At 39.6% G+C, this 27,202-nt stretch overlaps 1 protein-coding gene across 5 annotated transcripts in view; it reads left to right on the top strand.

The window, feature by feature from the left end:
* LOC124716797 (kinesin-like protein KIF22) overlaps window positions 1-27,202 on the top strand; it is a 331,625-nt gene that overhangs the window by 169,579 nt on the left and 134,844 nt on the right. For all 5 annotated transcript variants that reach the window (XM_047243381.1, XM_047243349.1, XM_047243365.1 and 2 more), the window contains exon 6: window positions 17,575-17,786. In XM_047243381.1, the coding sequence (XP_047099337.1) occupies window positions 17,575-17,786 (212 nt within the window). The remainder of the gene's footprint in view (window positions 1-17,574; window positions 17,787-27,202) is intronic.

Genomic DNA, 27,202 nt, shown 5'->3' with positions numbered 1-27,202 from the left:
CAGTATGTAATTATGGAATGAGCTTAGAACTTAAGTTTATTTTTGCCTAAGAATGATAAAAAACATTATTTGACTACAGAAAATTAGTGTATTATCGAAAGTACCATAAACCTAAAGGTATGTTACTCATGAATTGCTGAAGGAATGTAACGCAGTCAGGCTCTCTAACACTACAGCAGAAGAACTGCATTAATCAAAGTGACCATCTTCCTCAAACAAGCTATAGACAAACAATTATCTTGACACTGCTTGATATGAACAAGACATTTAATACCGTTAATACTGAGATCTTGTTTCTGTAAGTTGAGTACTTTGTTTTTCTCACACAGTACACTCACATGGTGTGCCACCTGCAGGTAAAACAGATATTAACATGTTGTTTGTTGATTGGAGAAACCATCATATAAAAATGCTGGAGGAATAGATACCAATTAATTGTCTGTGGATTGGAAAAGTGAATATGGGAAAATATGCTCTAATGAGTTGCCTGGGTCTCAATTCATGGTCTGTGGCTTTCTCGCTGTATATCCGTCATATTTCATCTATGATATGTTCTTGTAATTATCTTATGTATTGTAGTGCTTTGAGAATTTCGGAATAAATTCTAGAACCACTTGGCCTTCCACCGTTTTGAACACCCAATATTTTAGAGGTAAGTGGGAGAAACGAATATGCCCTACTGCGCATCGCCTATTTGTATGTGCAGGTCAAAAAACTGTTACGAGGAAAAGATGGATGCGGCGGTCAAACGACGGCAGACAAGTATCGGCTGTATGGTCCACAGAGTTTCCATGTATGGGTAGAGAAGAACTAGAAAAGTTTATGTAGTATTCTGTGCTCTTTAATGTCTGTGTTGATTGTAAAAAGATTAATGAGCAATTGAATATAGATTTCTGTGCACATTCATGTATTGGACTGGCTTGAGATTGGAGACTTTTAACTTAATTCATGTCTTGGCTGTGAATGAAGCAAGACACATGTATGATTTTCATAAATTATTTGGTTATCAAACCAGTGATATTTGAATATGTGTAGTAAATGAGTCTAGTGTTTAAGGACTAAGTTAGCTTGCAGGAGTTGTTGTCTGTGGAATGTAAAAATATAAAGTGATTGAACTGAAAAGTATTCTACGAGTACCCAAATTATTTCAAGGATAGAGAAGTAGTTTAATGAATTCCTTTAACCAGCTATAGTCTTCGAAGAAGAAACTTTTGGGAGACCGACATAGCTGATTACCCAGAGAAGAGGATCAGCTACACACATCGTGCAAGTTAACTGAGTTGAAGAGATGTGTGAGCCTTGCAACCCAATACCACACTGTCTCTTGTCGTCCGAGAAACGTTAGAGTATTTTGATAACACCCAATATATCTAAGTGCTAGCCCTAAGAATGTCATGTATGCCACATCAGATACAATATTAGCTCAGTAAAACTTTTTGTTCAGATTTTTTGTTCTGTGGGCCATATTCGATATTGTTTGCAATGTGTCAGTAGGTTAGAAATAAAATACATGTTCTCTGTGAAAATATGACCACTTATTCGCCATTTACCCAGGTTGCCACAACTTCTGGAATTCAGGAAATGTCAGGGAATTTCAAACCTGTCAGGGAAACTTGTTAAAAAAAAGGGGGGGGGGGAATCATGTTTTTGTCTCAGTAGATGAAAAGGGTTGTTTACTGAGGTGTCTCGTGCATCATCAATGGCTAGGCACAGCTGAGTACATGCACCACTTTCCAACTCCCTCATTCTTACTGCGTCTCCCCTTTGTACCACTCCCCTCAGCTTGCAGTCAGTACTGCCACCACTTCTTGCCACTAGCCTAGCAGCTGGTGACGAGAGGCAGGAGGACTAGTTTGTTTGGATCTAATTCTCAGAGATTGTTGATGCAGTAGCGAGAGATGGTGGTCATGTATGCATGAGTTGTGTCTGAGTGACTGTGTGAATGTGTGTATGCTCTTGTTTTCTGACAAAAGCTGTGGCCGAAAATTTAGTTGGGAGTGTGTGATTCTGTTGTACATGCCTGTCTGCGGCTCAGCGATCATCTTTACAGTGAGTTGCTACCTATCCTCTTTAGTATTGATTCTCAGAATATTTGCGCAAGTTATCTGTTGCATGGATTGGTAAACATGTTCTCATTTCATCAACATGGTGTCTGTGACATGTGAATAGCTGGCCACATGAGTGGACTTCCATGACAAGCCAAAACCGCAGGCCATTTGTATGGGTGTATCTAACGGATCAGGCCTGCCAATCTGAAGCCCAATGTTTCCCACTAATGTGAAAGCCCTGCCCATTGGATCTAGTCTCACCAATCTGCCAGCAGTCCGGGTCTGTTTGTGTGTGACATAATGTGGCAAATTTTTGTGGTTTATCCAAGGACCCAGGACTGCGGTGCTCCTTGGCAGGCCAAAGGCCACAGGCACTGGGTTTCAGGAATTGCAACTGTCTCACTGCAAGTACATTGTACAGTTCGGCACTTTATAGACATTTTATTTATTCTAGTACATTTTGGCACTTGGAAAATAATTTATATATTGGAAACAATGGACGATAAGAAGATAATTGTGGCAGCGACTGCTGGTTTGTACACTATGTACTCATACATATCTCGAAAGAAAAATCACACAATACCTGTAAAGTCAAACAATGGAAAATCCAGGATGGAATGTAACAATACCAGAGAAGGAAAGTTGCTACTCACCATATAGCGGAGATGCTGAGTCGTGAGATTCACACAATTAAAGCTTTCGGCCATTAAGGCCTTTGTCAGCAGTACACACACACACACACACACACACACACACACACACACACACACACACAAACGCAACTTGCACACACACACAACTTGCACACACATCTGCAGTCTCAGAGAGCTGCGAACTGCGAACAGCAGCACCAGTGCATGATGGGAGTGGCGACTGGGTGGGGGCAAGGAGGAGGCTGTGGCGGGGAGGGAGAAGGATAGTATGGTGGGAGTGGCGGACAGTGAAGTGTTGCAGTTTAGACGGAGGGCAGGAGAGAAGGTGCAGAGAGGGGAAGGGGTAGTAGCAGAAAGGAGAGAAATAAAAGAAATTAAAAGACTGGGTGTGGCGGCGAAATGGCGGCTGTGTAGTACTGGAATGGGAACAGGGAGGAGGCTGGATGGGTGAGGACAGTGACTAATGAAGGTTGAGGCCAGTAGGGTTACAGAAACGAGGGATATCATGTTTGCCAGCGTGTTCAGCAACAAGGTGGTCCACTTGTTTTTTGGCCGCAGTTTGTCAGTGGCCATTCATGCAGACAGACAGCTTGTTGGTTGTCATGCCTACATAGAATGCAGCACAGAGGTTGCAGCTTAGCTTCTAAATCACATGGCTGGTGTCACAGGTAGCCCTGCCTTAGATGGGATAGGTGATGTTAGTGACCGGACTGGAGTTGGTGGTGGTAGGAAAATGTAAGCGACAGGTCTTGCATCGAGGTCTATTACTGGTATGCGCCATGAGGTAAGGGATTGGGAGCAGGGAGGGGTTGTGTAAGGATGGACGAGTATATTGTGTAGGTTCAGTGGATGGCGGAATACCAAGGTAGGAGGGGTGGGAAGGATAGTGGGCAGGACATTTCTCATTTCTGGGCATGAGAGATAATTGAAACACTGGTGGTGAATGTAATTCAGTTGCTCCAATCCCAGATGGTACTGAGTTATGAGGGAATGCTCCTTTGTGGCTGGACTGTGGGACTTTGGGAAGTGGTGGGAGACATATTTTTGTAAAAGGATGGGAGGATAATTACGGTCAGTGAAGGTTTCAGTGAGACCCTCGGTATATTTTGAGAGGGACGGCTCGTCACTGCAGATGTGATGACCTCAGATGGCTAGGCTGTACCGAAGGGACTTCTTGGTAAGGAATGGGTGGCAGCTGTCGAAGTGGAGGTATTGCTGGTGGTTAGTAGGTTTGATATGGATGGAGGTACTGATGTAGCCATCTCTGAGGTCAAGGTCAACAACTATGAAGGTGGCTTGTTGGATTGAGTAGGACCAGGTGAAGCAAATGGGGAAAAAGTTGTTGAGGTTCTGGAGGAATGTGAATAAAGTGTCCTCACCTTCAATCCAGATAGCAAAGATGTCATCAATGAATCTGAACCAAGTGAGAGGTTTAGGATTCTGGGTTTTTAGGAAGGATTCCTCTAGATGGCCCATGAATAGGTTAGCATAGGATGGTGCCATGCAGGTGCCCATAGCCGTACTGCGGATTTGTTTGTAGGTAATGCCTTCGGAGGAGAAGTAATTGTGGGTGAGGATATAGTTGGTCATGGAGACTAGGAAGGAGGTTGTTGGTTTGGAATCCATAGGGCGTCTGGAAAGGTAGTGTTCAATAGCAGTAAGGCCATAGGGATTAGGGATGTTAGTGTACAGGGAGGTGGCATCAATAGTGACGAGCAGGGCACCGTGTGGTAAAGGGACAGGAACTGTGGAGAGTTGGTTGAGGAAATGGTTGGTATCTTTTATATAGGAGGATAGGTTCCGGGTAATAGGTTGAAGTTGTTGGTGAATCTTTTTGTTGTGCCTATCGCGACTCAGCATCTCCGCGATATGGTGAGTAGCAACTTTCCTTCTCTGGTATTAATACCTGTAAAATAATAGACCTAACACAGTGACTAATAACTGACAATAATGAACATAGCAGAACCAACATTTTATTGGTGGTCACCTATAGTGTTGATTTGCACAAATCTTCCCTGCCTTGTACACTTGTTTCAAGAGACCTACTTTTTTCTGAGGTTATTTCTGAAATCAGTGAAGGTATTTCAAATCTGTTTTCTACTCCAAGGACACACATATTTTTATCTCAACTGTGTTTCGATTTATTGAAATAAAATAACAAAAGTGATCTTAATGAAAGACATATATCGTTTGCTTTACTTTCTCAATCTAACAATAGTTCATTACAAAAGATGTTGATGTTAGTGCGAGGGTTGAATGAAAAGTGATGCCTCCACCTTCGTTATTTGGGTTTGGATGGAAATATTATAATAATGCAAACACAGAAATAATCCTTAGAATGTGATCTTTAATTGCCAATATTCACTTTACCACAAAATCACCAGCCAGTTGGATATATTTCTGCTAACTATGAACAAGTTTTCTGAAGCCGTCACGGAAGAAGTCGACACTCTGTTTCCGCAACCACAGTCTCAGAGTTCCGTCAGCATCTTCATCAGAAGCATAATGATAACCCCACAGATAATCTTTCATTATTGAGAGCAGATGGAACTCAAACAGTGCTAAATCTGGACTGTATAGAGGATGCCATACAGTGGTGAGATTCAGTCTCTGAAGTTCTGCTGTGGTGACACTTGAGCTCATCGTACACAGACCTTCTGATAGCCAAACAAAGCAATAATGTGACCCACACGTTCTTGTTAAATGCCAGTTGTGCTTGAAGTTTCTCTCTGAATGATACGATGATTGTTCTGAATCAGTCTGTCGACATTTTGCTTGTGAAATTCAGCGGTTGCTGTCACAAGACGTCCAACTCTTTGTTTGTCATGCACGTCAATGTTCTCGCCTCAACATCTTTTAAACTTACTCGCTTATGTAGCCATGCAAGAAAATTGTGAAACAGGGAAAAAAGATTTGTGTCCTTCAGGCTGAACTAGAAATGGTGTACTTCGAATTAGGCAGGTTGAAGGGGGAAAGAGAGAATGGGAGCTGGTAACAGGTAACAAGTTGTAGTCAGAAGCAGAAAACCCCAGAAATCAAATTTCAGATTCCAGTGAGCAATCAGTTTGATCTGTTACCTGAAGTAGAAGAGCCTCAAACAGTGTTTGAGCAAAGTAGGCTGGAGCGGACTCATAGTAACAATTGTGAAGCTAGGTCAGGAGTAAAGTCAAGCAGAAAGAAAAGAGTTCTGCTGTTAGGTTGCAGTCATGGGAGAGGCGGAGGCCAGTTTCTACAGGTTAGGCTAGGAGTCGAGTAGCAAGTCAAAAGCATTGTGGAACCTAGTGCTAAGTGTAGTCAGGTTACAGAAAACCTAGGGGCCTTGTGCAAAGATTTTGATGGTGAGGACCATGTTCTTATTGTGGGAGCAGCAGGAAACAGCCTGGCTAGCAATTCGGATTATAGTATTAGGTTTGACCTGGATGTAATAGGAGCAGCGGCATCTCACACTCGTGTGGGGTTTGTGGATGTTTTCAGGGCCACGACCAGCCTTGGGTTAATATGGCTGTCAACTGTGTTAAGAGAGAGCCGGAGGGGTTACTGTTGGCAGAAACTAAATCTCATATCTGTGCTGTGCCTGTTGATGCGATTGGGAGGTGGGGCTACACTAGTCATGACCTGAACCTGAATAGGAGAGGAAAAGATAGATTAGTTGATTTTCTTGCAGAAAATGTAAGGAGGGCCACATGCATACAAGACAAAATACCTGTGATTACTGGAGTCAGAGGGACACATTTTTTAGATTAGAGTCAGGTTACAGACAAAGTATTGAAAGAAATTAAAGCAGAACAGTGCCATAATGTCTGCAACAGTATCCAAAGAAATAAAATTTGTGTATTTCATCAGAACATTAGAGAATTGAAAAATAAGATAGATGAGCTTCTTGTATGCATAGAAAATGGGGTAAATTCTGAAAGTATAGATGTTTTGTGTCTCTCTGAACACCATGTAACCACAGGGATGGAGAAGTTAAATTTAAGGGATTACAGATTAGCATCTTATTCATGTAGAGTCAACATGGAAAAAGGAGGAGATGCTACTGATATAATAACTGGACACAAAGTAAAAAATATTGGAACGTAATAGTTTTTGTGTAGATCAGATCCTTGAAGTATGTGTTTGTGAGTTGCTACTGCAATATACTTCTATAGTAATTGTGACAATCTACAGATCCGCTCAAGGTAACTTTCAGTTATTCATGAAAACTCTAGAGTTATTATTGAGCTACCTGTCAGACAAAAAGAAGCAGTTAGTGGTTTGTGGTGATTTTAATGTAGATTTCTTAAAAGACACGAATAGGAAAAATGAGCTATAATCTTTGTTTGGTTGTTTCAGTCTAGTATCTGTTGTAAATTTTCCAACTCGTGTGCAGCAGGATAGTAGGTCACTGATCGATAACATTTTCAGACAGTGTTCAGGCAGAAACAATTAATGTGTACCCAGTTGTTAATGGGCTATCTGATCATGATGGACAGTTAATGGAAATAATACATATAGCACCTTACAGGCATGAGGAAGGTTCATACACGGCAGGAAGGCTTATTGATGCAAACAGGGTACAGAGTTTTAAGGGCAGCCTAGAAGGAGTAGAATGGGATTAAGTATATACAGAAAATGATGCTGATGCCAAATTCAATTTATTCCTCCATAAATTTGTCTCAGTATTTGAGAGTTGCTTTCCTGAAATGTTATTGAAAAAAGCCGTTACAAAGTCAAGTAAGTCATCGAGTACTAAGGGAATTAAGATGCCGTGTAAGAGGAAGAGGGAAATATATGGACAGGCCATAATAAGTCAGGATCTGACATTACTTGCTTACTACAAAAGATACTGTAATATTTTATGGAAAGTCATTAAGAAGTCAAGAAGTGTATGTGTTCTGACAGAAATTAATAATGTGGATAATAATATATGGAATATTGTCAAATGGGAGATGGGGCAGCCTGACAGTGCACAGCATACTATAGCAAAAAGCTAAATGATGATGTTGTGAGTGAACATTCACAAGTTGCAAGTATTTTTAACAATCACTTTCTGAATGTAGCAGCAAAAATAGGTTTAAAGGGTTCAGTTGGGAAAAAAAAAAAAAATGTTAAAAATGTCATTCCCCAGGACTTTAGGCCTTTAGAAATAGCACCAACATCCCCCACTGAAATTAAGGGAATTATAAATATACTGAAAAACAAGAGCTCGTGTGGTGTTGATGGAGACTCTAACAGAATTTTGAAGTGTTGTTTTAATTTAATAAGTGGAGTCTTTAGTGATATATGTAATGCTTCGCTGGCACAGGGAATTTTTCCAGACGGATTGAAAGACGTAATTGTCAAACCTCTTCATAAGAAAGGGGACAAGAGTGACTTAAATAATTATAGACCACTCTCGTTGCTGACTTCATTTTCTAAAATATTCGAAAAAGTTATGTATTCAAGAGTAGTCTCACATTCAAGTGAAAATAATTACTCAGCATGTCACAGTTTGGATTCCGGAAGGGTTACTCGACTGAGAATACTATCTACACAATACCCATCAAATAGTACAAACCCTAAATAACAAATTATCGCCAGTTGATATTTTTTGTGATGTTTCCAAGGCATTTGACTATGTGGATCATGTCACACTTGTAGAAAAACTCAGGTTTTATGGAACTGAAGGCTATACACACAACTGGTTTGAATCATACTTATCGAACAGAATGCAAAAAGTTGTGCTGAATAACACAAATAATGTTGGAAGGGCAGTAAATTCTAGTGAATGGGGAGTTATCGCAGAGGGAGTCCCACAGGGGTCAATTTTGGGTCCTCTGCTGTTCTTTATTCATGTGAATGACATCTCACTTAATGTTCAGCAAGCAGAACTTGTACTTTTTGCAGATTACATGAATGTTATAATAAATCCCATTCCAGAAAAAGCAGCTGAAGATATTGTTAAGGATGTCTTTCAAGGAATTATTAAATGGTTCTCAGAAAATGGACTCTCCCTTAATTTGGGGGGGGGGGGCGGGGGGGGGGGGGGACCCTCTATATCCAGTTCTGTATACCGAGTAGAGTCATACCAACAATTGATGTAGCATATGAACAGGGCTCAGTTAACAGGGTAGATTTCTCCAAATTTTTGGGTGTTCACATTGATGACAACTTGAACTGGGAGAAGCATATTACTAAGCTACTCAAACAATTAAGTTCAGCTACTTTCGCTCTTCGTTTAATTGCTAGTCTTGGTAATAAACAGATCAGCCTCCTAACGTAATTTGCATATTTCCACTCAATAATGTCTTATGGAATAGTTTTCTGGGGTAACTCACCACTTAGACATAAAGTATTGATTGCACAAAAGAGAATAATTAGTGGTGTTCACCCAAGGACATCATGTAGGCACCTATTATAGGAATTAGGTTTTTTAACTGCACCATCAGAGTACATATATTCACTAATGAAATTAGTTATAAATAATCCATCTCAATTTGCGAAGAACTGTAATGTTCATACGTTCAATGACCTTTCCTATCCGTTATTGAAGCTGTCAGTTGCTTAAAAAGGAGTACATCATTCAGCAACAAAGTTCTTTGATCATTTGCCCAACAACATAAAGTGTCTGGCAGGTGGCAGATCAAGTTTTAAATCTAGATTAAAATCATTTCTTTTGGACAACTCCTTCTGTTCCATGGACGAGTTTCTGTTTCAGAACTGGTAAGAAATTTGTGCCTCTAAATGTATTTGCATGTGTAGAACTAACAATTGCAGTAAAATTAATATTAGCACTATTCATGTGTGTATATATATCTTGTAATCTGACTTGCTGCACATCATATCGATAAAATAATTGTAAAAATGATCTACAGAACATGACATAACTAAACTAAACCAAAACAACGACACACAGTACTCACATCAACACAATCACCATAAACTGCTTTCATTCTCTGATGAATCTCCTTTGGTGTGACACCTTCTGCTGTCAAGAATTCAATGACTGCATGTTCCTTAAATCACATTGACCGACTGTCTGCACAGGGTTCCATACTTTACACTGTACAACATAACCGTTCAGTGCTAAGGCTATGGAACAAGCCAGTACCTGCCACATACCAATGCTGCCAATTTTTAAAGAGTTACGAAGGTGGAGGCATTAGTTTTCAGTCAACCCTCATTCTTAAGATATTTCCTCACACGGAGGAGAAGTCTACCAGTCTACCATGGGGCATCAGCTTTTGCAGCATCTTTCCCTTCTGTGGTGCATGTCTATCCTCTTGCTATTCCTTTTCCCATCTGTTGGAGAACATGTCTGGGGTGTTTTTGGAAATGTTTCACACTGTCTGTATCTGACATAAGAACGGTCTCACCATTGTTTTTCATTCCTTTTTCCTATCTTCGTTCACCTTCTCCTATCCTTCATTTGCTTGGTATTGGAGGCTCTTCTTTTTTCTTCTTCCTCCCTGTGTGCTCCTGAAGGCCGGCCCACGCGTCTGACATGTAACAGATGACTGGACAATTCGTAATTCCCAGCCCCGCGTCGACAGGTGGAGTTCGCATGTACTCCCTGGTACAGATCAGGACCAGAGAAGGGTGACTGCCTGAGCTACTACCTTCCCAAATTGCTGATTGGTCCCTCTCTGTCAGGTGTCTGGGAGTTGTGACCTGATGTTTGAACAATCACCTAAGGCGGGGTGCCCCCTTGTGAAGGGTCCCCAGTGTGGAGGAGCATGCCATCAGAGACACTGGCAATCATGGGGGATTTTCTCGCAATGAGCCAATCATCTTCACTTCCCAATCAACTGCTAAAAAACAAACCGAATGAGGCTAACGATTCAAAGAACCTCCCAGCTGCACCACGGTTCCTCATGGGTTCATTTACTGAAGACGGTCAGTCCTTCGCTACAGTAAATCCGTATATTATTCAAAAAGATGTTGATGCAGTTGCCGGCCCTGTGAAATCCTGCTCTCATTTATAGAATGGCACTTTGCTTTTGGAGACTACTTCTGATTCTCAAGCACAACTGCTTGCCATTTCACTTCTCCAGTGAACTCTGAATGCTTCCTGTGGTGTTATATAGGCTGCTCAATGGTCTGACTGAGGCCGAAATCCAAACACACCTCTCTGATCAGGGTGTCATTGCCGTCCACCGGGTGATGAAAAGATAGATGCCACCTTAGTACCTTCTCACCTTTGATAGAGAGGCGCTTCTGTCCTAGATCAAAGCAGGCTATGAGGTTCTCACAGTCCGACCGTACGTTCTGACCCTCATGCGCTGCCACCAGTGTCGTCATTTCAACCACACTCATGTCTTGTCGACACCCGGCCAAATGTGTAACCTGTGTTAGGGATGCGCAAGAGGGTGATTGTGCGCCTCCTTCTCCCTGATGTGTCAACTGCACCGGTGACTATGCCACCTCCTCTCGAGATTGTCCCGTGTATCTCAATGAGTGGACTGTCCATATTATCCGGGTAAAGGAGAAAGTTCCTTATCCGGTTGCTTGCAAGTCATTGGCTAGTCTGGCTAGTCGCAAACCCTGTGTTCTACCATTTGGTACTTACAGTACTGTTATTGTTACATCTCGCTCCATGAAGGATATAGCCATGCAGACTTGCGTCCTCAGATTCAGCTCTGAATATGTGAAATCGCCCAGTCTTATGGTAGCATCGCAGTGCCCTCGTCTAGCTGCACAACAAGCCATCAAACTCTCATCTCATGGGGCAAAGTAACTAGCTACGCAACTGACAGGCTGGGAAGGACAGAAGGTATAGTCCCATGAAAATTCCTACATCCCTCCAGCCAACCAAAACCTGAGTGTATCTCTGCTAATCGTAATAGATCGAAGAAGTTCAACAAAGGCAAACAGTCTTCTCCTTCGCCGACTCGAAAATTCTCCTACAGTGTTGCCACATTTTACCTTCGCCTGGCTGCCCTCCTTGTCGCCTGTGCACTCTGCCAACCGTTTTTCTGCATTGGACTCCGCACGCTAACAGCAGAAGAAAGCCAATACTTAGGTGGACTTCATGGAGCAGGTTCCTCCTGTCTCTGTGCCCTGTAGCAGCGAGTCTTCACAGAGTGGCACTCGGCAGCTGCCGACTTGACACCTCTTCATTTTTTCTTCATGACTCCCCTCCAATGAAATGTTCGTGGCCTTCTATCCAGTGAATAAGATTTATGGCTGCTTCTAGAATCACAGCGTCCACTTGTACTCTGCCTTCAGGAAACAAAACAGCATCCTCATGATCGCTTTGAGCTTTTGAATTTCTTCCTGGCCCATTTTGACCTTCCACCCGAGGTCGGCATTTCATCTACATCTATATCTACATCTACATTTATACTCTGCAAGCCACCAAATGGTGTGTGCCGGAGGGCACTTTACGTGCCACTGTCATTACCTCCATTTTCAGTTCCAGTCGCTATGGTTCGTGGGAAGAACGACTGCTGGAAAGCCTGTGTGCGCGCTCGAATCTCTCTAATTTTACATTCACAGAATCTTGAGCGTTACAGTGCTGCCTTTACTGTGAGGAAGCTAGATCACACTCTCACTTCATCCTGATCCTCCACCCCAGGGCCAGACGCTGTTCTCATTCAGATGTTGCAGCACCTTTCTCTTGCGAGCAAGCACTTTCTGTTTAATATGTACAACAACATCTGGACATAGGGCATGTTTCCCAGACACTGGTATGAAGCCATTGTCAAATCCATACCTAAGCCTGGTAAGAACAAACACCTTCCTTCTAGCCACTGCCCCATTTCTCTCACCACCTGTGTTTGCAAGGTGATGGACATGTGACTCATACCCGGCTGGTATGGTGGCTCGAGTCTCGTAATTTACTAACCACTGCAGTGTGTAGATTTCGAGTGCGCCGTTCTGCAGTTGACCATCTTTTTGCTTCGTCCACCCATGTCATGAATGGTTTTCTTCAGAAATCATAGACTGTGGCCATGTTTTTCGATTTGGAGATAGCCTACGTCACCTGCTGAGGGATTGGTACCCTCAGTACTCTCTATATGTGGGGCTTCTGTGGCTGCCTGCGCTGTTTCCTTAAGGAATTTTTAAAAGACGTGAGTTTTCAAAGTATGTATGGGTTCTGCCTTGTTGGACAACTTTATCCAGGAAAACGGTGTGCCTTAGTGTTCCGCCCTGAGCATTGTCCTCTTTGCTATCGCCATTAACCCTGTAATGGTCTGTCTCCCGCTGGGCATCTCCGGCTCCCTTTTTGTTGATGATTTTGCCACCAGTGCCAATCTTCACGGATCTATCTCATTGGGTGACGTGTTCCATGATGTCTCGATTGTCTTTACTCATGGAACATCGACAATAGCTTTCATTTTTCCACTGACAAGATCAGTGCAATTGGTTTCTCCCACCATCTTTACATCTCGGGCCTGTTGTTCTTCCATTCATTGAAACTACGAAATTCCTGGGGCTCCCACTCAATGGGAAACACTCTTGGTCCTACCACATGTCTTACCTGGCAGCCCACTGTACATGGTTTCTCAGTGTCGTATGTGTCTTCAGTGGTACTTCCTGGGCTGCACATCGAACCATCCTCCTCCGTTTGTACCATTCCCTCGTTCTTTCGAAAATAAACTATGATAGGTTCTTTGTTTACGCATCTGCACATCTGTCCCTCTTATGCTGTCTCAGTACTATTCTCCATTGTGGCCTCCATTTGTCCACTGGCACCTTTTACACTGGCCTCGTTGAGAGTCTGTATGGAGAAACTGCTGAACTACTGCTGTCCTACCATTGTGACTTTCCCCTCAGTTGATATGCATGCAGTTTGTCTGTCATGTGTGGCCACCCATCCTGTGCCGCCTCCTTCGATGACTCCTTTGATTGCCAGTTGTGTCCCTCTTCTCTGTTACCTCCTGGAGTTTGCTTTCAGCTCTTGCTCCAGCAGATTAACTTCACGTTCCTTGCAACTTTCTTGGTGGGTGTGAATTCTTCACCACCTTTGCTTCATGAGGCAGCCCGTGTTCAGCTTGGCCTTCATTTGCTTCCGAAGGACACTACACCAGCATTGTTCTAGTGCCTTCAGTTTCATGATCCTCGCACAGAATTTCGCGATAGTATCTGTGTGTATGCTGATGGCTCTCAGACTGACCATGGTGTCGGCTGTGCCTTCGTTGTTGATGCTGACGTTTTCAGTAATGGCTTCCAGCACACCGCTAAGTATTTACAGCAGAGCTCTTCGCCCTGTATCAGGCCATGGAGTACATCCGGTGACACAGTCTTTTCAATTGTGTCATCTGCTCACTTTCCCTCAGCACTCTTCAGAGCCTCTACGCGCTGTACGTAGTCCATCCCTTAGTGCAACAGGTCCAGGAAAACTTTCACTTGCTCACCGTTGATGAAACCACTGTGATGTTTATGTGGATTCCTGATCATGTCTGTCTGACATTAAATGTGACTCCTGATGCTGCTGCCAAGGCTGCAGTCCTTGTACTTCAGGCCACTAGTTCTTACATTCCCTCTGATGGTCTCTGTGTTGTCATCTATCAGGAAGTGGTGTCACTTTCGCATCGCCATTTGTCCCTCCTTCATGGGAATAAGCCCTGGGTTATTGAGCCTCTCCAGCAGCTTGGACGACCTCCTCTTGGCCCTCCTGCCATGAAGAGGTCATTTTAACTAGGTTGCATATTGGTCACTGCCTTCTTAGCCATCACCATTTGTTAAGTGTCATTCTCCACCACTTTGTGCTCATTGTGCCCAATTTTTAACTGTCTGCCATTGCCTGATGGAATGCCCTTTTTTTGACTGTTTATGTTCCCATCTGGGTTTGCTGTCTGAGTTATCGGTCGTTCTAGCGAACGACGCCTGGGCTGTCAACCGTGTTTTAGTTTTTGTCCGTCGTAGCAATATGGCGAAGGCCATTCAATTTTTGGTTGTGGACCTCCATTTCTCTGTTGCATATTTTAGAGACCTTTCTCCACGTTCCTGTTTTTAGGTGTCTTCTCTTCTGTCATTGGGGATTGACGTGTAGTCTTTTTTAACTCATGTATTTGTCTTTGTGTTTCACAGTTTTGACATGGGCGTGTATGATCCTAGTTGTTTCTGCACCCTAAAACAAAACAGGGGAGAGACATGGAAGTCCTTACATTTTTGTCAACTTATGTCTTTATTTACCCTTGTGATCTCAAAATTTATCAGGGAAAAATGCTAAATCTTATCTGGAAATCAGGGAAACATCAAGGAATTTCACTTGGGGAAACTTGTGACAATCCTGTTACCTAATTCGATTTTTAAAATCCTAATCTACAACAAAATTTGATAAATATAATCCAACAACGTATAACTGAGCTGTTGAGAACATTTGTGGTGTAAGCAAAAAATGTAGTTTTGAGATATTTAAGGCTTTATTAGAAATGCTGTAAGTTTTTACATTTTGAATGTATCCAATTTTATTTGTTGCTACTTATAGTTTAAAGAGTAGTGTATTTTGTGATGTATTTTATTATGATTCATATTTAACAATTTTGGAGGGACCTCTCCCCCCATTTGTATCAGTAATGCTTTCAGTGTTTTCACAGGAACACATGTTTCAGTACTTATATCACATAAAATTAACATATACCAATGTTGCCGTCAACAAAATCTGTATTTAACATTAAGTGGAATAACTTTATTGAAAAGCTTTACAAATAGTATTAACAGAAGCATGCCCACTATACAATAACATACATAAACTGTAAAGACAATTTATTAAATATTGTAATAGAATTTAGCAGTTGCTTCTAAAATATGGGATTTTTAACTATTATTATGTTCCATTAAATGCCTGCAGGATGGTGCATATTGACTTTATTTAAGTTCTTCCACTAAACGACTATCATCTTTGTTGTTCTACACTTTCAAGTTGGTATAAAATGTGTGAAACACAGATAGAATGTATGGTAAAGGTGTAACATGTCTTGTATCTTTGCATGGCTCAGGTCTAGTACCAGAATAGAGTTTCCGTTGCGTAAGCCGAGTAAATTCTTCTGTTTTCTTTTTTGTGTGTAAACAAAGTTCCTGAAATTCCACAAGTTCAATCAAACTCTTCTTGTAAAGCATGATGTAAGGCCTCTTTTTCTGTCAGCCAAGCCAGAAGTATTTTATGAAGGCTATAGAGCACAAATTTAAAGTCTAATCTGAGTCCTTGTCGTGATAGCACTAAGAAGCTATGCTGGTATGCAGATTGTTTTTAGCTGCACCTGTCTTCTGCTGGTCCTTAAATGAATACACACTTTTTAAATGGACCGTCCCAGTGAGAGCACTGCCAATAGCTACTTTCAAGCAGTAGCTTCATCCCATCAGTGGGTATCTAGTACCTTGTCAAAAGAATATACCTGAAATCTAATGACAGACCTGAGATCTCTATACAGTCGAAAAACAGCAATGGAAACTTGTGTGTACCACTCCATAAATTATCTCCCTTGATCTTTAGGTTACGAGGTTGCAAACTTTCAGTGGTATATCTCAGATGTTTGTGAGTAAGTATGACACTAGAAAGTCATGGGTGGAAAACAAATAACAGAAAGAGTAAAGATAACCACACATGAAATAACTGAACCATTAACCAGTTGAAAGGCATATAAACAAGACTTAAATTGTCACTATGCTTTAGGACAATTTCCTTCATCAGAGGAAACTAATGAAAACATACACTTCCACACTGTTCTGGCCAGGACAATGTAGACCTGTCTTCTTTGTTTGTTAACTTTGAAGAATTTCATTGTTCGTAAGCTTAGCAAGAGCACCAATCTTGAATCTTGCATATGTACTTGCTGACCACTCATTGGTTCCACTTTATCAATAGGCTACACCATTTGGTTTTTTCTCTTCTAGTGGTGCGCAGTGGTACTGCAGTGTGGGAATGCATTGTGCACCAGAACTGCAGACTGCAAACAAACAAAGATTAATTACATAACTTCATTTTTTCGAGGTGATAATTGGAACAATAACTACCCCTCATATATTGTGAGTGGTTACCTTTACTCTTTTCATTAGCTGATTGTTTATTTTTCTCATTCACTAATTAATACCATCAAGTAATAAAACATTTTATTTCACCTTAAAAGCTAAGGTAAAGGTAGTTGCCTGGGGAGGCTTCTATCAAGTACATAGTTTACATGAAAAACATTTTCATGATCTTTCCACTTTTACCACTCAATTACGTTACTGGTTTGGAAAGGTATGAACTATACAGTATCTACCAAACTGTGGCCATCTTGGCCTTAATAGAAAGAAAATTGGGTGGGAGAATCATTGTCTTTATGTAATGTCTGTCCTTTTCATATTCACTAACAATTTGGTCATACATAAAGCTAAACTGTCCATGTTTTATACCTTATCTCTTAATTCTGTGTTCTTTGATAATTTTGTTTTGTTTCTTTTCTTTTTACAGTTTTGTATGGACTGACAGGAGTAAATTCTTTTGTTGTTGATTTCTGCTTCATATGCAGCACAAATGTGCAAACATGCTACATTTAGTGACACTGAAATTTCACATTATAAGCTGAACTTTTGTTTAATTTATAATACCCTGTTAGTGTTGCTTCAAGCAATGTTTTTTTCAAAATCTATAACTCAAAACAAGCTCCTACTCTGTGAGTGATTGGTGAAAGTTACTTATGACTCATATATTCTCGTCCTATCTAGCCCAGTAATAGCTGTTAACTAAGTGAGAAACAACACATGATGTGCTTCCTCTGGTGTACGATATAATACTAACAAATATCATGTGTTACATAGGATGGGACATTATGGTTGACATGCTGGAGGAGTATAGTCTTTGCTCATGCTATATGTATAGTTGACTTGAGAAATCTTGTATTGCCCTGTGAATGTGATTTGATCTTTCTTCCTATATTTAACTGAAATATTTTTATTTATTTATTTATTTTATTTTTTTTCTCCAGAAATGATGTACTATTGTCAGAGTTACACATGGTAGATCTTGCAGGATCAGAAAGAGCAAAGAGAACAGGCACCTGTGGTGATGCTTTCCAGGAAGCTGTATGTATCAATAGAGGACTGCTGGAGCTGGGAAACGTAATTCAGAGCTTGTCATCAGGCCGTCATGGAAATCATGTTCCATATCGAAATTCTCTTCTCACTTCTGTGCTACATGGTTTGTTACAGAGTTAAATGTCAATTATTTATGTTAAATTTAAGCATAAGTTCAGCAATGTATGGTAATTCTGCATTTATAGAACTGTAAACTTTGCAACTTTGGACATTTTATGATGGTGCTTTTAATTCAGTCAGTAAGTTTATTATATATGTACTTATGAATCAAGGAAGTGAACAAAATTTGAGATTTGCAGCTAAAGATACTTAGCCGATTTTTACCTATTTTTGTGGAATTTTTAAACAACTGTGTAATTTACTCTTTAGTTATCATAATGCGATAGTAATTATCATCACCCCCCCCCCCCCCCCCCCCCTCAAATTTACAGTATGCAAATTGATTTTGCTTTTATAACAATACTGTAGAAACAGAAAAACTCATAAATGGGATACACGTTTATGAGCTTTGATTGTTAACGAAATGAATACATTTCCAGCTAAAAGCTCCTGTTTAACCGAAATAGATGGCACAGAAATTGCCTTGGCTGTCCCAAGCAGTGTGGTACACATGCAACATAACATTACAATCTCAATTAATATACATTAGAAGACACAAATTTGTCCTTTACTCAACTGTTAAAAAAAATCTTTAGTCGGCAGCTTGATATTCTGATGGCCAGATAAGCACAAAATTCCTTTTAAAAGAACCACAGAGATCCGTAGACAAAAGTGGTATCTCATATTGCCCCCTCCATTTCCAGTGTCACAGAATACAATTCCCATAACAATAGAGCAATAATTACTATATAATCCTCAACACTAATGTTAATGACTGACTATACTACTTAAGTATCTTTGAACAGACACTCATATTATCATTTTCCTTTCCATAAATTTTCTCAACTGGAGATAAGAACAACTACTCTTTCTGTAGAAACATTTCTTCTCTATGCTTTCATAACTTTGACATCAGTCACATAAAAAAAAAAAGAAGAAATAATGAGACATTTTATCATGAAACTTTCAAACAAACTCTTCAAATGACCATTTTCTCCAGTGTCTCACCCTTTTCTACTTTGTCAAATCCATTTGCAACTTTAGGTGACCGAGAAGCACTTATTACCTTTACGAATTTCTGTTGTAAAAATACATTCACTCTTTCTCTCATACAAACGGTTCCCGATGTCAGTGAATCTGTTGACATTGGGTACTTCAGTTATTTGTTATACCTTCAGCAAGTGATAACCATTTCACTTCCTTTGATTTATAGCTATTTCACATCACTGTCAGAACATGTTTGTTTAGGACAACTTTTCCTTTTCATTTGGGTGCTCTGAAGCTAAAAGCATCTCAAATTAGTCAGTTTACTCCAAGCATTACCTACATACTTCCGTTACCATCATCAGCTCCTCAGCTTAACATAACAAAAATATCGATCCAGGGAATTCACCTAACATCACTTCGTAACTCTTCTCCCACCACACATTATCTTTCTCCTAATTCATAAGAACTTTCTTTTGCTCCAAGGTATCCATGTTACTGATGTAAGTGACAAGTAAGTGACTTTATTCTTCCTGAAAAATGACAGTATAACATTGCCTCTATTCACTTAACAAACCTTAATTGTAATTTGCCAACCCTACTTGTTCATAAACTATTCTATCAGTTCTATAATCTTTCCATGCACTTGGCAACAATAAATAAAATGACCTCATAGTAATGTTTTATTTTTAATACTTACACTAATTAAACTCGTTTCTTAAGACAGTCATCCCTCCAGCTAGTGCAGTTACTACAGACACCAGAATTACTTTCTATTATCCCCTCGGGTTTTGTAGTAGCCATATTCTGTATTATAAAGCTGCCTCCAGCCCGACACTCCCTCTGCATTTATATACACTACACATAGAGCTTATACTGTATGAGATGGAAAAAAGAACAGAGAACACATTATGGATACACATATTAGCAAGAATGTTTGGTTCACTCTTTTCTCACCTGCCATTATATAAATTCACTTGCAATACATACAAAATTGTAATAAAAACTAAAATTTAAGGTGGCCATTGTGCACAGTTCATATAGCCTGGCAGATATGATTGATTTGGTTTCCTAACTTTAATTGTAAAGTCACAACCATCCCATCATTATGGTATGTGCCATAAAATAGTTGTCATTGTTGTGGAGACAGTCATCTTCTTATATATTTTTTTTTTGAGTAGCTTGACAATTCACTCTCTCTTTATTGAGCAAGGTGGTGCAGTGGTTAGCACACTGGACTTACATTATGGAGGATGATGATTCAAGACCGCATCCGACCATCCTGATTTAAGTTTTCCGTCATTTCCTTACATCACTTCAGGCAAATGCTGGGATGGCTTCTTTGAAAAGGCGTGGCTGACTTCCTTCCACATCTTTCTCTAATCCGATGGAACTGATGACTTCACTGTTTGGTGGAGCTCTCATTTGTCATCAGGTGAGCCGTATGAAAAGATTTCCATTGTGATTATGGTGGCACAACGTGAGTTAACAGACTTTGAACGAGAAATGGTTGTTCGAGCTAGACACATGGGACATTCCATTTTGGAATTCATTAGGGAATTCAGTATTCTGAGATCCACAGTGTCAAGAGTGTGTGGAGAATGTCACATCTGAGGCATCACCTCTCCCCAAAGTAACCCAGTGCCCAATGGCCTTCAGTTAACAACCGAGAGCAGTTGCATTTGCATAGAGTTGTCAGTGCTAACAGACAAGCAACAGAGTGTGGAATGACAACAAAAATCAATGTGAGACGTATAACAAACATATCATTTAAGACAGTGCAGCAAAATTTGGCATTGGTAGGCTATGGCAACAGACATCTGACTTAGGTAACTGTGTTAATGGTATGCTATTGCATGCAGCGCATCTCCTGGACTTGTGACCATATTGGTTGGCCCCTAGATAACTGTAAAAATGAGGCCTGGTCAGAATGACAGTGCGCCATGTCAAGAGGGCCACACTTTTTTGCAATTTGTTTGTAGAACATTCTGGATAATTCAAGCTAATGATTTTGCCACCTAGATCATCCAACATGAAACCCATCGAACATTTATGGGGCATAATAGAGAGGTAAGCTTGTGCACAAGGTCCTGCACCAGCAACACAACCTTATGGATGGGTATAGATGCAGCATGGATTAATATTTCTGCATGGGACCTCCAGTGACTTGTTGAGTCCATGCCACTTTGAGTTGCTGCAGGATGCTGGGCAAAGGGAGGTCCGACATGATACTGGGAAGTATCCCATGACTTTTTGTCACCTAAGTGTATTACCACTTCAGGATGAGGGATTCTTAATATTATTTATGGGTCTTTAAACAGTTGAAAGAATTTCTGTTTCCTTCCCATATTTATTGCTCTTATTAATCCTTTTAACATATACTGTCTCATCTGTCTTAAATTTATTAACATTTGTTACATTCAATACTGGTTGTATTATTTATTGTGCACTGTTTCGTAATTTTTTCTAACAATTTCATTTATGGTTTCTTTTTCAAGTCATTCTATTCACAGATAACTAATCTCCTTTAACACTGGTTCACCTATTATTCCTCCCTTTACAATTTCTCAGGGTGCCATTCCTGTGCTAAAGTGTGGCAAATCGTTTAAAACGATTTCAAGCTGGGATATTAACTCTGGCCAGTGGGAATGTCGCTTCATACGATGTGTTCTTAGAAGCAACTTAACTGTTTCATCAACTTTTCAGATCAATTTGAGGATTAGGAAATGGAGAGATTTCGGAAAAGTTGACCAGAACCATGGGTCAGGGGAGTCTTCTACTTTCATCCCTATTCCTTCACCGTCAACCCTTCTGCCAGAAGAAGGTGGCACTGGCTCAAAAACTTGCAGATTTCTACCCTTTTATGTGGTGTGCTCAAAAAGTAATGGGAATTTTTTTTTCTTAAAGAATCTTTATTTATTCACTAACATCAATTTTGTCCACTTCAAAGTAATTCCCCCTCAGATATAATAGACTTGTGCCAGCTTGTTTTCCAATCTTGGAAGTACTTCTAGAATTCACTTTTCATTGTGGTGTTCAGCTCCTTCAGCAACTCTGTTTTTATCTCATCAGTGGTCACAAAAAAAGTCCTTTCATGGTTTTCTTCAGCCTCAGGAATAGAAAGAAGTCACAGGAGGGTCATATCTGATGAATACAGTGACTGAGACAATATAATGGTTTTTTTTTTTTTTTTCCAAAAAATCACAAACAGGCAATGAGGTCTGAGTGGGAGCATTATTGTGAGGCAATTCCTGTAAATGTTTTTGCCACAGTTCTGGTTGTTTTCTTCACATTGGTTCAGGTAGTATTTCTTACTGATGCACGACCATAAGGTAAGAACTCTGCACTAACCCATCATAATCAAAGAAATCATTCAGCTGTTCCTGAGTGATGTCTACCTGACATAATTTATAGTCAAAATTGAACAGTTTGGGAACAAACTTTGCTGCTACATGTTTTATGCCCAAAACATCTGAAAAAATTGGCTTGGTATGAGCCAGACGACATGCCAACATCATCAGAAACCTCTCTGATGGTGATACAGAAATTTTACAGAACCATTTTCTTTACTTCTTCCACATTGTCATCAGTGATTATGTGTTAGAATGTCCAAGGCAGTTGTCATCTACAACTTCTTATCTACCATTTTTGAAACATTTATACCACTTGTAATCTCTTGTCTTACTCATAATAGATTGCCAATAGTCACAGTCAATATTTCAAATTCAGTGCTGCAGTTTATTCCATTTTTCAAGCAAAATTTAATGCAGATTCTTTGATCCATCTTTTTTGTAAGTAAAAATTCGCTGAGCAGTTGAAAACATGTATAACCTTTTTGACTCTCAACAATGAACTAAATACCCAAAACAGCTGAAAATTCAAACATACATCTGGAACACATATATCAAGACAAAAAAATTTGAAAAGTGAATGTGTAAAGGCCACAAAATTAAGAAAATATCCATTACATTTCGATCACACTTCATATGTGTGTTCTCCTGCTGCCGGTAACTTTTTTACCTGGTTCTTTTGCGTTTCCCCCAACACTTTGGTACTTCACATTGATTTTGTACTTTCTCTTTCCGAACCCTGTTTTCGTGAATGCTACTGAACTGCTGCTATTTAACAATTTTTCTGCGTTGTGTCTTTATTGATTACTGACTTCTACAGCTGTTCCTATTTGATTCAGAATTCTGATTTCTGCCTTTAGTGTTTTTTTGATGTTATCCTTTTTACTTTACTGTCAGCATCAGTAACCATTACTTTTCTTAAGGTCAAGTACTGTTCCATTCGAAACTTAGCAGTCAAGGCCCAATAAAATTCTCAGTGTCAAATCCGTTACTACTAACTTGGATTTCTGGATGTGAATTCCTCCTCAACCTTTTTCTTTTGGAACCTGTGGTTTGGTTGATGCTTGTACTTACATGCGTAGAATGTGCAAGTGCCTACACCATCTCATAAGGTGATCTGAAAACTCATAATTTCCGTAGATAGTTCGTTTGCCGTTTGCAGTAGTCAACTGGACTCACTGCTCAGTTCCAATCTGCCGTGCTGATTGTTCTTCCTCATTTGGCAGTAGTGCTTTGAGCTGAAAGATAGGCTGCTGTCAAACTAACATCACCAAATCAACAAACACCGAGACATCAGTGTTAACTTATATATTCTTCAACATAATAAACAATATTTTATGTTAACACCTTGCAGAACATCAATTTAATATTACAATTGCCAGAGCAGACAATGCTCTGTATGTGACAGATCGCCAGCCAAGGTCTAGATAGGCACCACTTGGTATCCCTGCACAGGAAGAATCCGGTTGCACATTGTCGTACACGGTGCTATTCCATGTGCTGAGCTCATCTCTGGTGCAGCACCAACACGGAATAAGGAGGAAGCGGCTCCAGATCACAGAGCAGGTGGTGATGTTTTAACACTTGTTTTGCTCCCCAGACATACAGCTTCCCTAGGTTACTCCATCTCTACACAGTATTTCACACACAGTGAACTGTCTGTTCTCTTTTCCTAACTTCAGACATATTTTGTCAGCTAAGTTAAACCTTGAGTGTGACATGCTATTTCCCTGTGACACTACATATCCCGCCATGGAGGTGAAATATGTCGGAATCATTCATTTCTCTTGAGCTTGTAGTGCTTCTTGAATAACTTAACGCCTTTTTAATATTTTATTACTGATACTGACACTTTACACATGCCTTTTAGTACTATTCATATTATTTTCTTTTGAGATCAAGGGGAAATAGAAACTTCATAATTCGATTTCAGTTTATTTTTTACAATATTTGTATACCTTTGCACATTTTTCAGAACATATTTTTTTTTTTAATTTATTTTTCTGGTGCCTGTATGAGGAACCAGATTCCAATTTTGGAACTTGTGTGAAAGTTTTCACTTACATTTCTTTACATCATAATATGTAACTCTTTTGTTATTCTCCTGCAAAAATTATCACTGCAATTAATACTGCTTTGTCGTTTGGATGCTGCTTTTGGAATAGTGTCTCTTAATTTCTTACAATAACCAAAATATTACCTACATTCAGAGAAGAAAATATTCCTGCATTATTCATGATACCTTATGGGTCAGTGTTCTATATCGAATCTAATTTACTCCCTACAGATCATCTTGTCCCTGAGTCCATCTTACCAAGGCATAGGTCATCTCAGCAGTGATTCCATTTAAACTTTTTTTTTAAGGCGTGGCCCAGGTCATCCACCTAGGCTATTTACCACCTAATCTCCGTATGTATACACATTTTGCTGCCCTTAATACTACTTCGTGGAGCACCTTACCTCCTTGCATATATTGTTTTAATTTGGCTCTCATCCTCCTACATAACACTACCCTTAATTTTTTAAAAGATATTTCATGTTCTTTCTCCCAGTACCTTTACATTGTTCCTCTCCTTTGAGGTGTTCTGTGTTACCATCTTAACAATGGAGCTGCTTTGTAGTAATTTCATACCCTGTTTCTCCTGTTCAGTTAACTGTTATCTGCATATTTAAGATGTTAGCACAGCATTCACTTCCTTCTAAGAACCTGGCTTACTTTTGTAATGGTCCCTCCACTCTCTCCCCCTGCCCTACACAAAGATAATGTAGCTAACATCAAAAGCAACCTCAGTACAATAAGTGTTTTCTTGTTTGTATCTGTTAGTATTTACTTGTTAGTGTGTTTGTGTGTATGTGCAGGTGAGTTTCTACTCGCGTATTAGGCCTGTGTCCTCAAACAGCCATGTTTCCAAGCCACTAGTCTCAAGCCTGTTGTTTCTTCTGTTCACTGAGCCCCTATACAATATATTTAAAACCAACCCCACATATGCACATTGTATAAAAGATAAGTGAGTGTGAAAGTTGGTGTCACACACTTGTCAAGACATTGTAATTGTAATGGTATTGCACTGTTGTAGATTTTCCCTGTAGTTAGAACTCAATTATCTTATTCTCCCTTTAATGTAGAGCATTACATGCTACCTGATATCCACAGGTATAAAATATATTTATATTTAATAATGGTTATTCATCATTTTTCATTGCAGGTACATTTACAGTATTTCTTTATATGTATTTTAAGTAATAAGATAGGACAGTAGAAGTATAGTGATTTGTTGATGAAAGAATGTTAAGAGAGTGAAGAATCAGTGTAAGGAAAAGGAAAAGTTGAAGTAATGCATTGACTAACTTGGTGCCTTACATGCATTACAGCACATAGACCATGTAAGGCCATGGTTTCTAAGGTTTCAATGAATTTACAATGTTCCACCTCCTGACTTTGGCCCCTAGACTTGTATTGTTTCCCAACATTTGGGCATCTGTTCTGTGGCGTCGACGTATCTTGATGTTACATTTATTGCTCTTACATTCTCTGTTTCCAGCATGATTGGATACAAACATATGTGATATTATGTTTTGTTGTTCCCACTTCCTTTTATTATTACATCATTGTGAAGCATTATTGACATTGGAAAAATTAGTTTCTTTTCTTTTCTGAAATCTGTTTGAGTGTCGGTTGTTCTCATGTTCCTTGTGAGATGTATTGTCCCTTCATATGAATTCCCCTCACTTCGTATTTGAAATATCTAAACCTCCAATAGAACATAAAAAGATTGTTTACTGTTGACCAACCTCAATACTATATTTATTTTCTAACAAAGTAAGGGAGTCTCCTCACGAGTACTTTTAGTAAGTATTTTCTCCAGTTGGTTGTTTAAATACTTCCCCCTGGTCAGATGTCACTCTATATATTTCTAATAGCTACTTCAAGAATTGATAAAATATTTTGGGTCTAGTAGGTCCAAAGTTAATTTTTCCTATGCAGCCTCAGACCAATACTTTGTTTTAAAGATTTCCTGAAAGTCGTCCCTTGATCTGAATTCTTCTGAATGTGCTGTACCCCATTCAGCCACATCCCTGTCTGATAACTCAATGCAGGATTTACTTTTGTGGAATCTTCCCAATGTCGAGGCAAGGGTTGTGACAATTAGGGAATTGCTTTGCCAAATTTGTGCTGCTCCCTAATTGAAGTTTCATTTGGTACCACAGTAGTATTCAATCTTATTCTTTTCTCTAGCTTCAACTTTATTTTCTCTATTTCATCCCACAATTAATTAAATTCTTGTTCTGTCTTCAAAGCATCTTCCTCCAAATGAGATGTGTTACTGAAGATAAAATCTTATTCATGATATCTCTGATCAACTATAGCTTTCATTTTTTCCTCCAAACTAGTGTCCTTTTCAATCCCTAAAGTCTCTAGCCATTTTTGGATGTCTCTCACCTGGCCATGCACATTGCAGAATTGATGTTACTTGTTCTCATTCATTTGTAGTAAAGTATTGTTAAATTCTAGGAACTGTTCTCGTACCTTGTTCCTCACAAAACCACATTGTTTGTCCTTTCGTCTCCAGCCTCCCTTTTATATGAATCTAATGACTTTTGTAAGTCTAATATTCTATTGTTTGTTTCTACTTTCTCTTGCCTCTATTTACTGATACGGATATGTAAATCGTTTACCAGCTTTTCTGAACTAGTCTTTGTATTTTCTATGATAGCAAACACTTTTTTCTTTCACTCTTCAGTTCATTTGTGGTATTGTGTGTTATTTTGCTTAAATCATCTCTTAAGTCATGTATCAACTAATTTGTTAGTTCAAATAGTAAATCACAGAGGCCTATCAGTATTTATGATGCCATTTTACATATTATTATTGGCACATGAGCACAGATACACAACATACTCTTAAAGATTATGTTTTTGTTTAAACACAGACACTCTCACTCGCAGGGTCACTGTCATTTACAATTCAATTGCCTTTGTAAATAAATTTTACGTGATACTATTGACTATCACAACATCCTGCTCAAACTACTAATAAAACTTTTTGGCACTTATCAGTGCACTGGATTTGTGGGCTGGACTGAAA

This window comes from Schistocerca piceifrons, chromosome 1 (assembly GCF_021461385.2).
Source record: "Schistocerca piceifrons isolate TAMUIC-IGC-003096 chromosome 1, iqSchPice1.1, whole genome shotgun sequence".
Classification (NCBI taxonomy): Eukaryota; Metazoa; Arthropoda; class Insecta; order Orthoptera; family Acrididae; genus Schistocerca; species Schistocerca piceifrons.
Note: the sequence above shows the minus strand (reverse complement) of the source record. Positions and strands in the feature narration are given on the sequence as shown.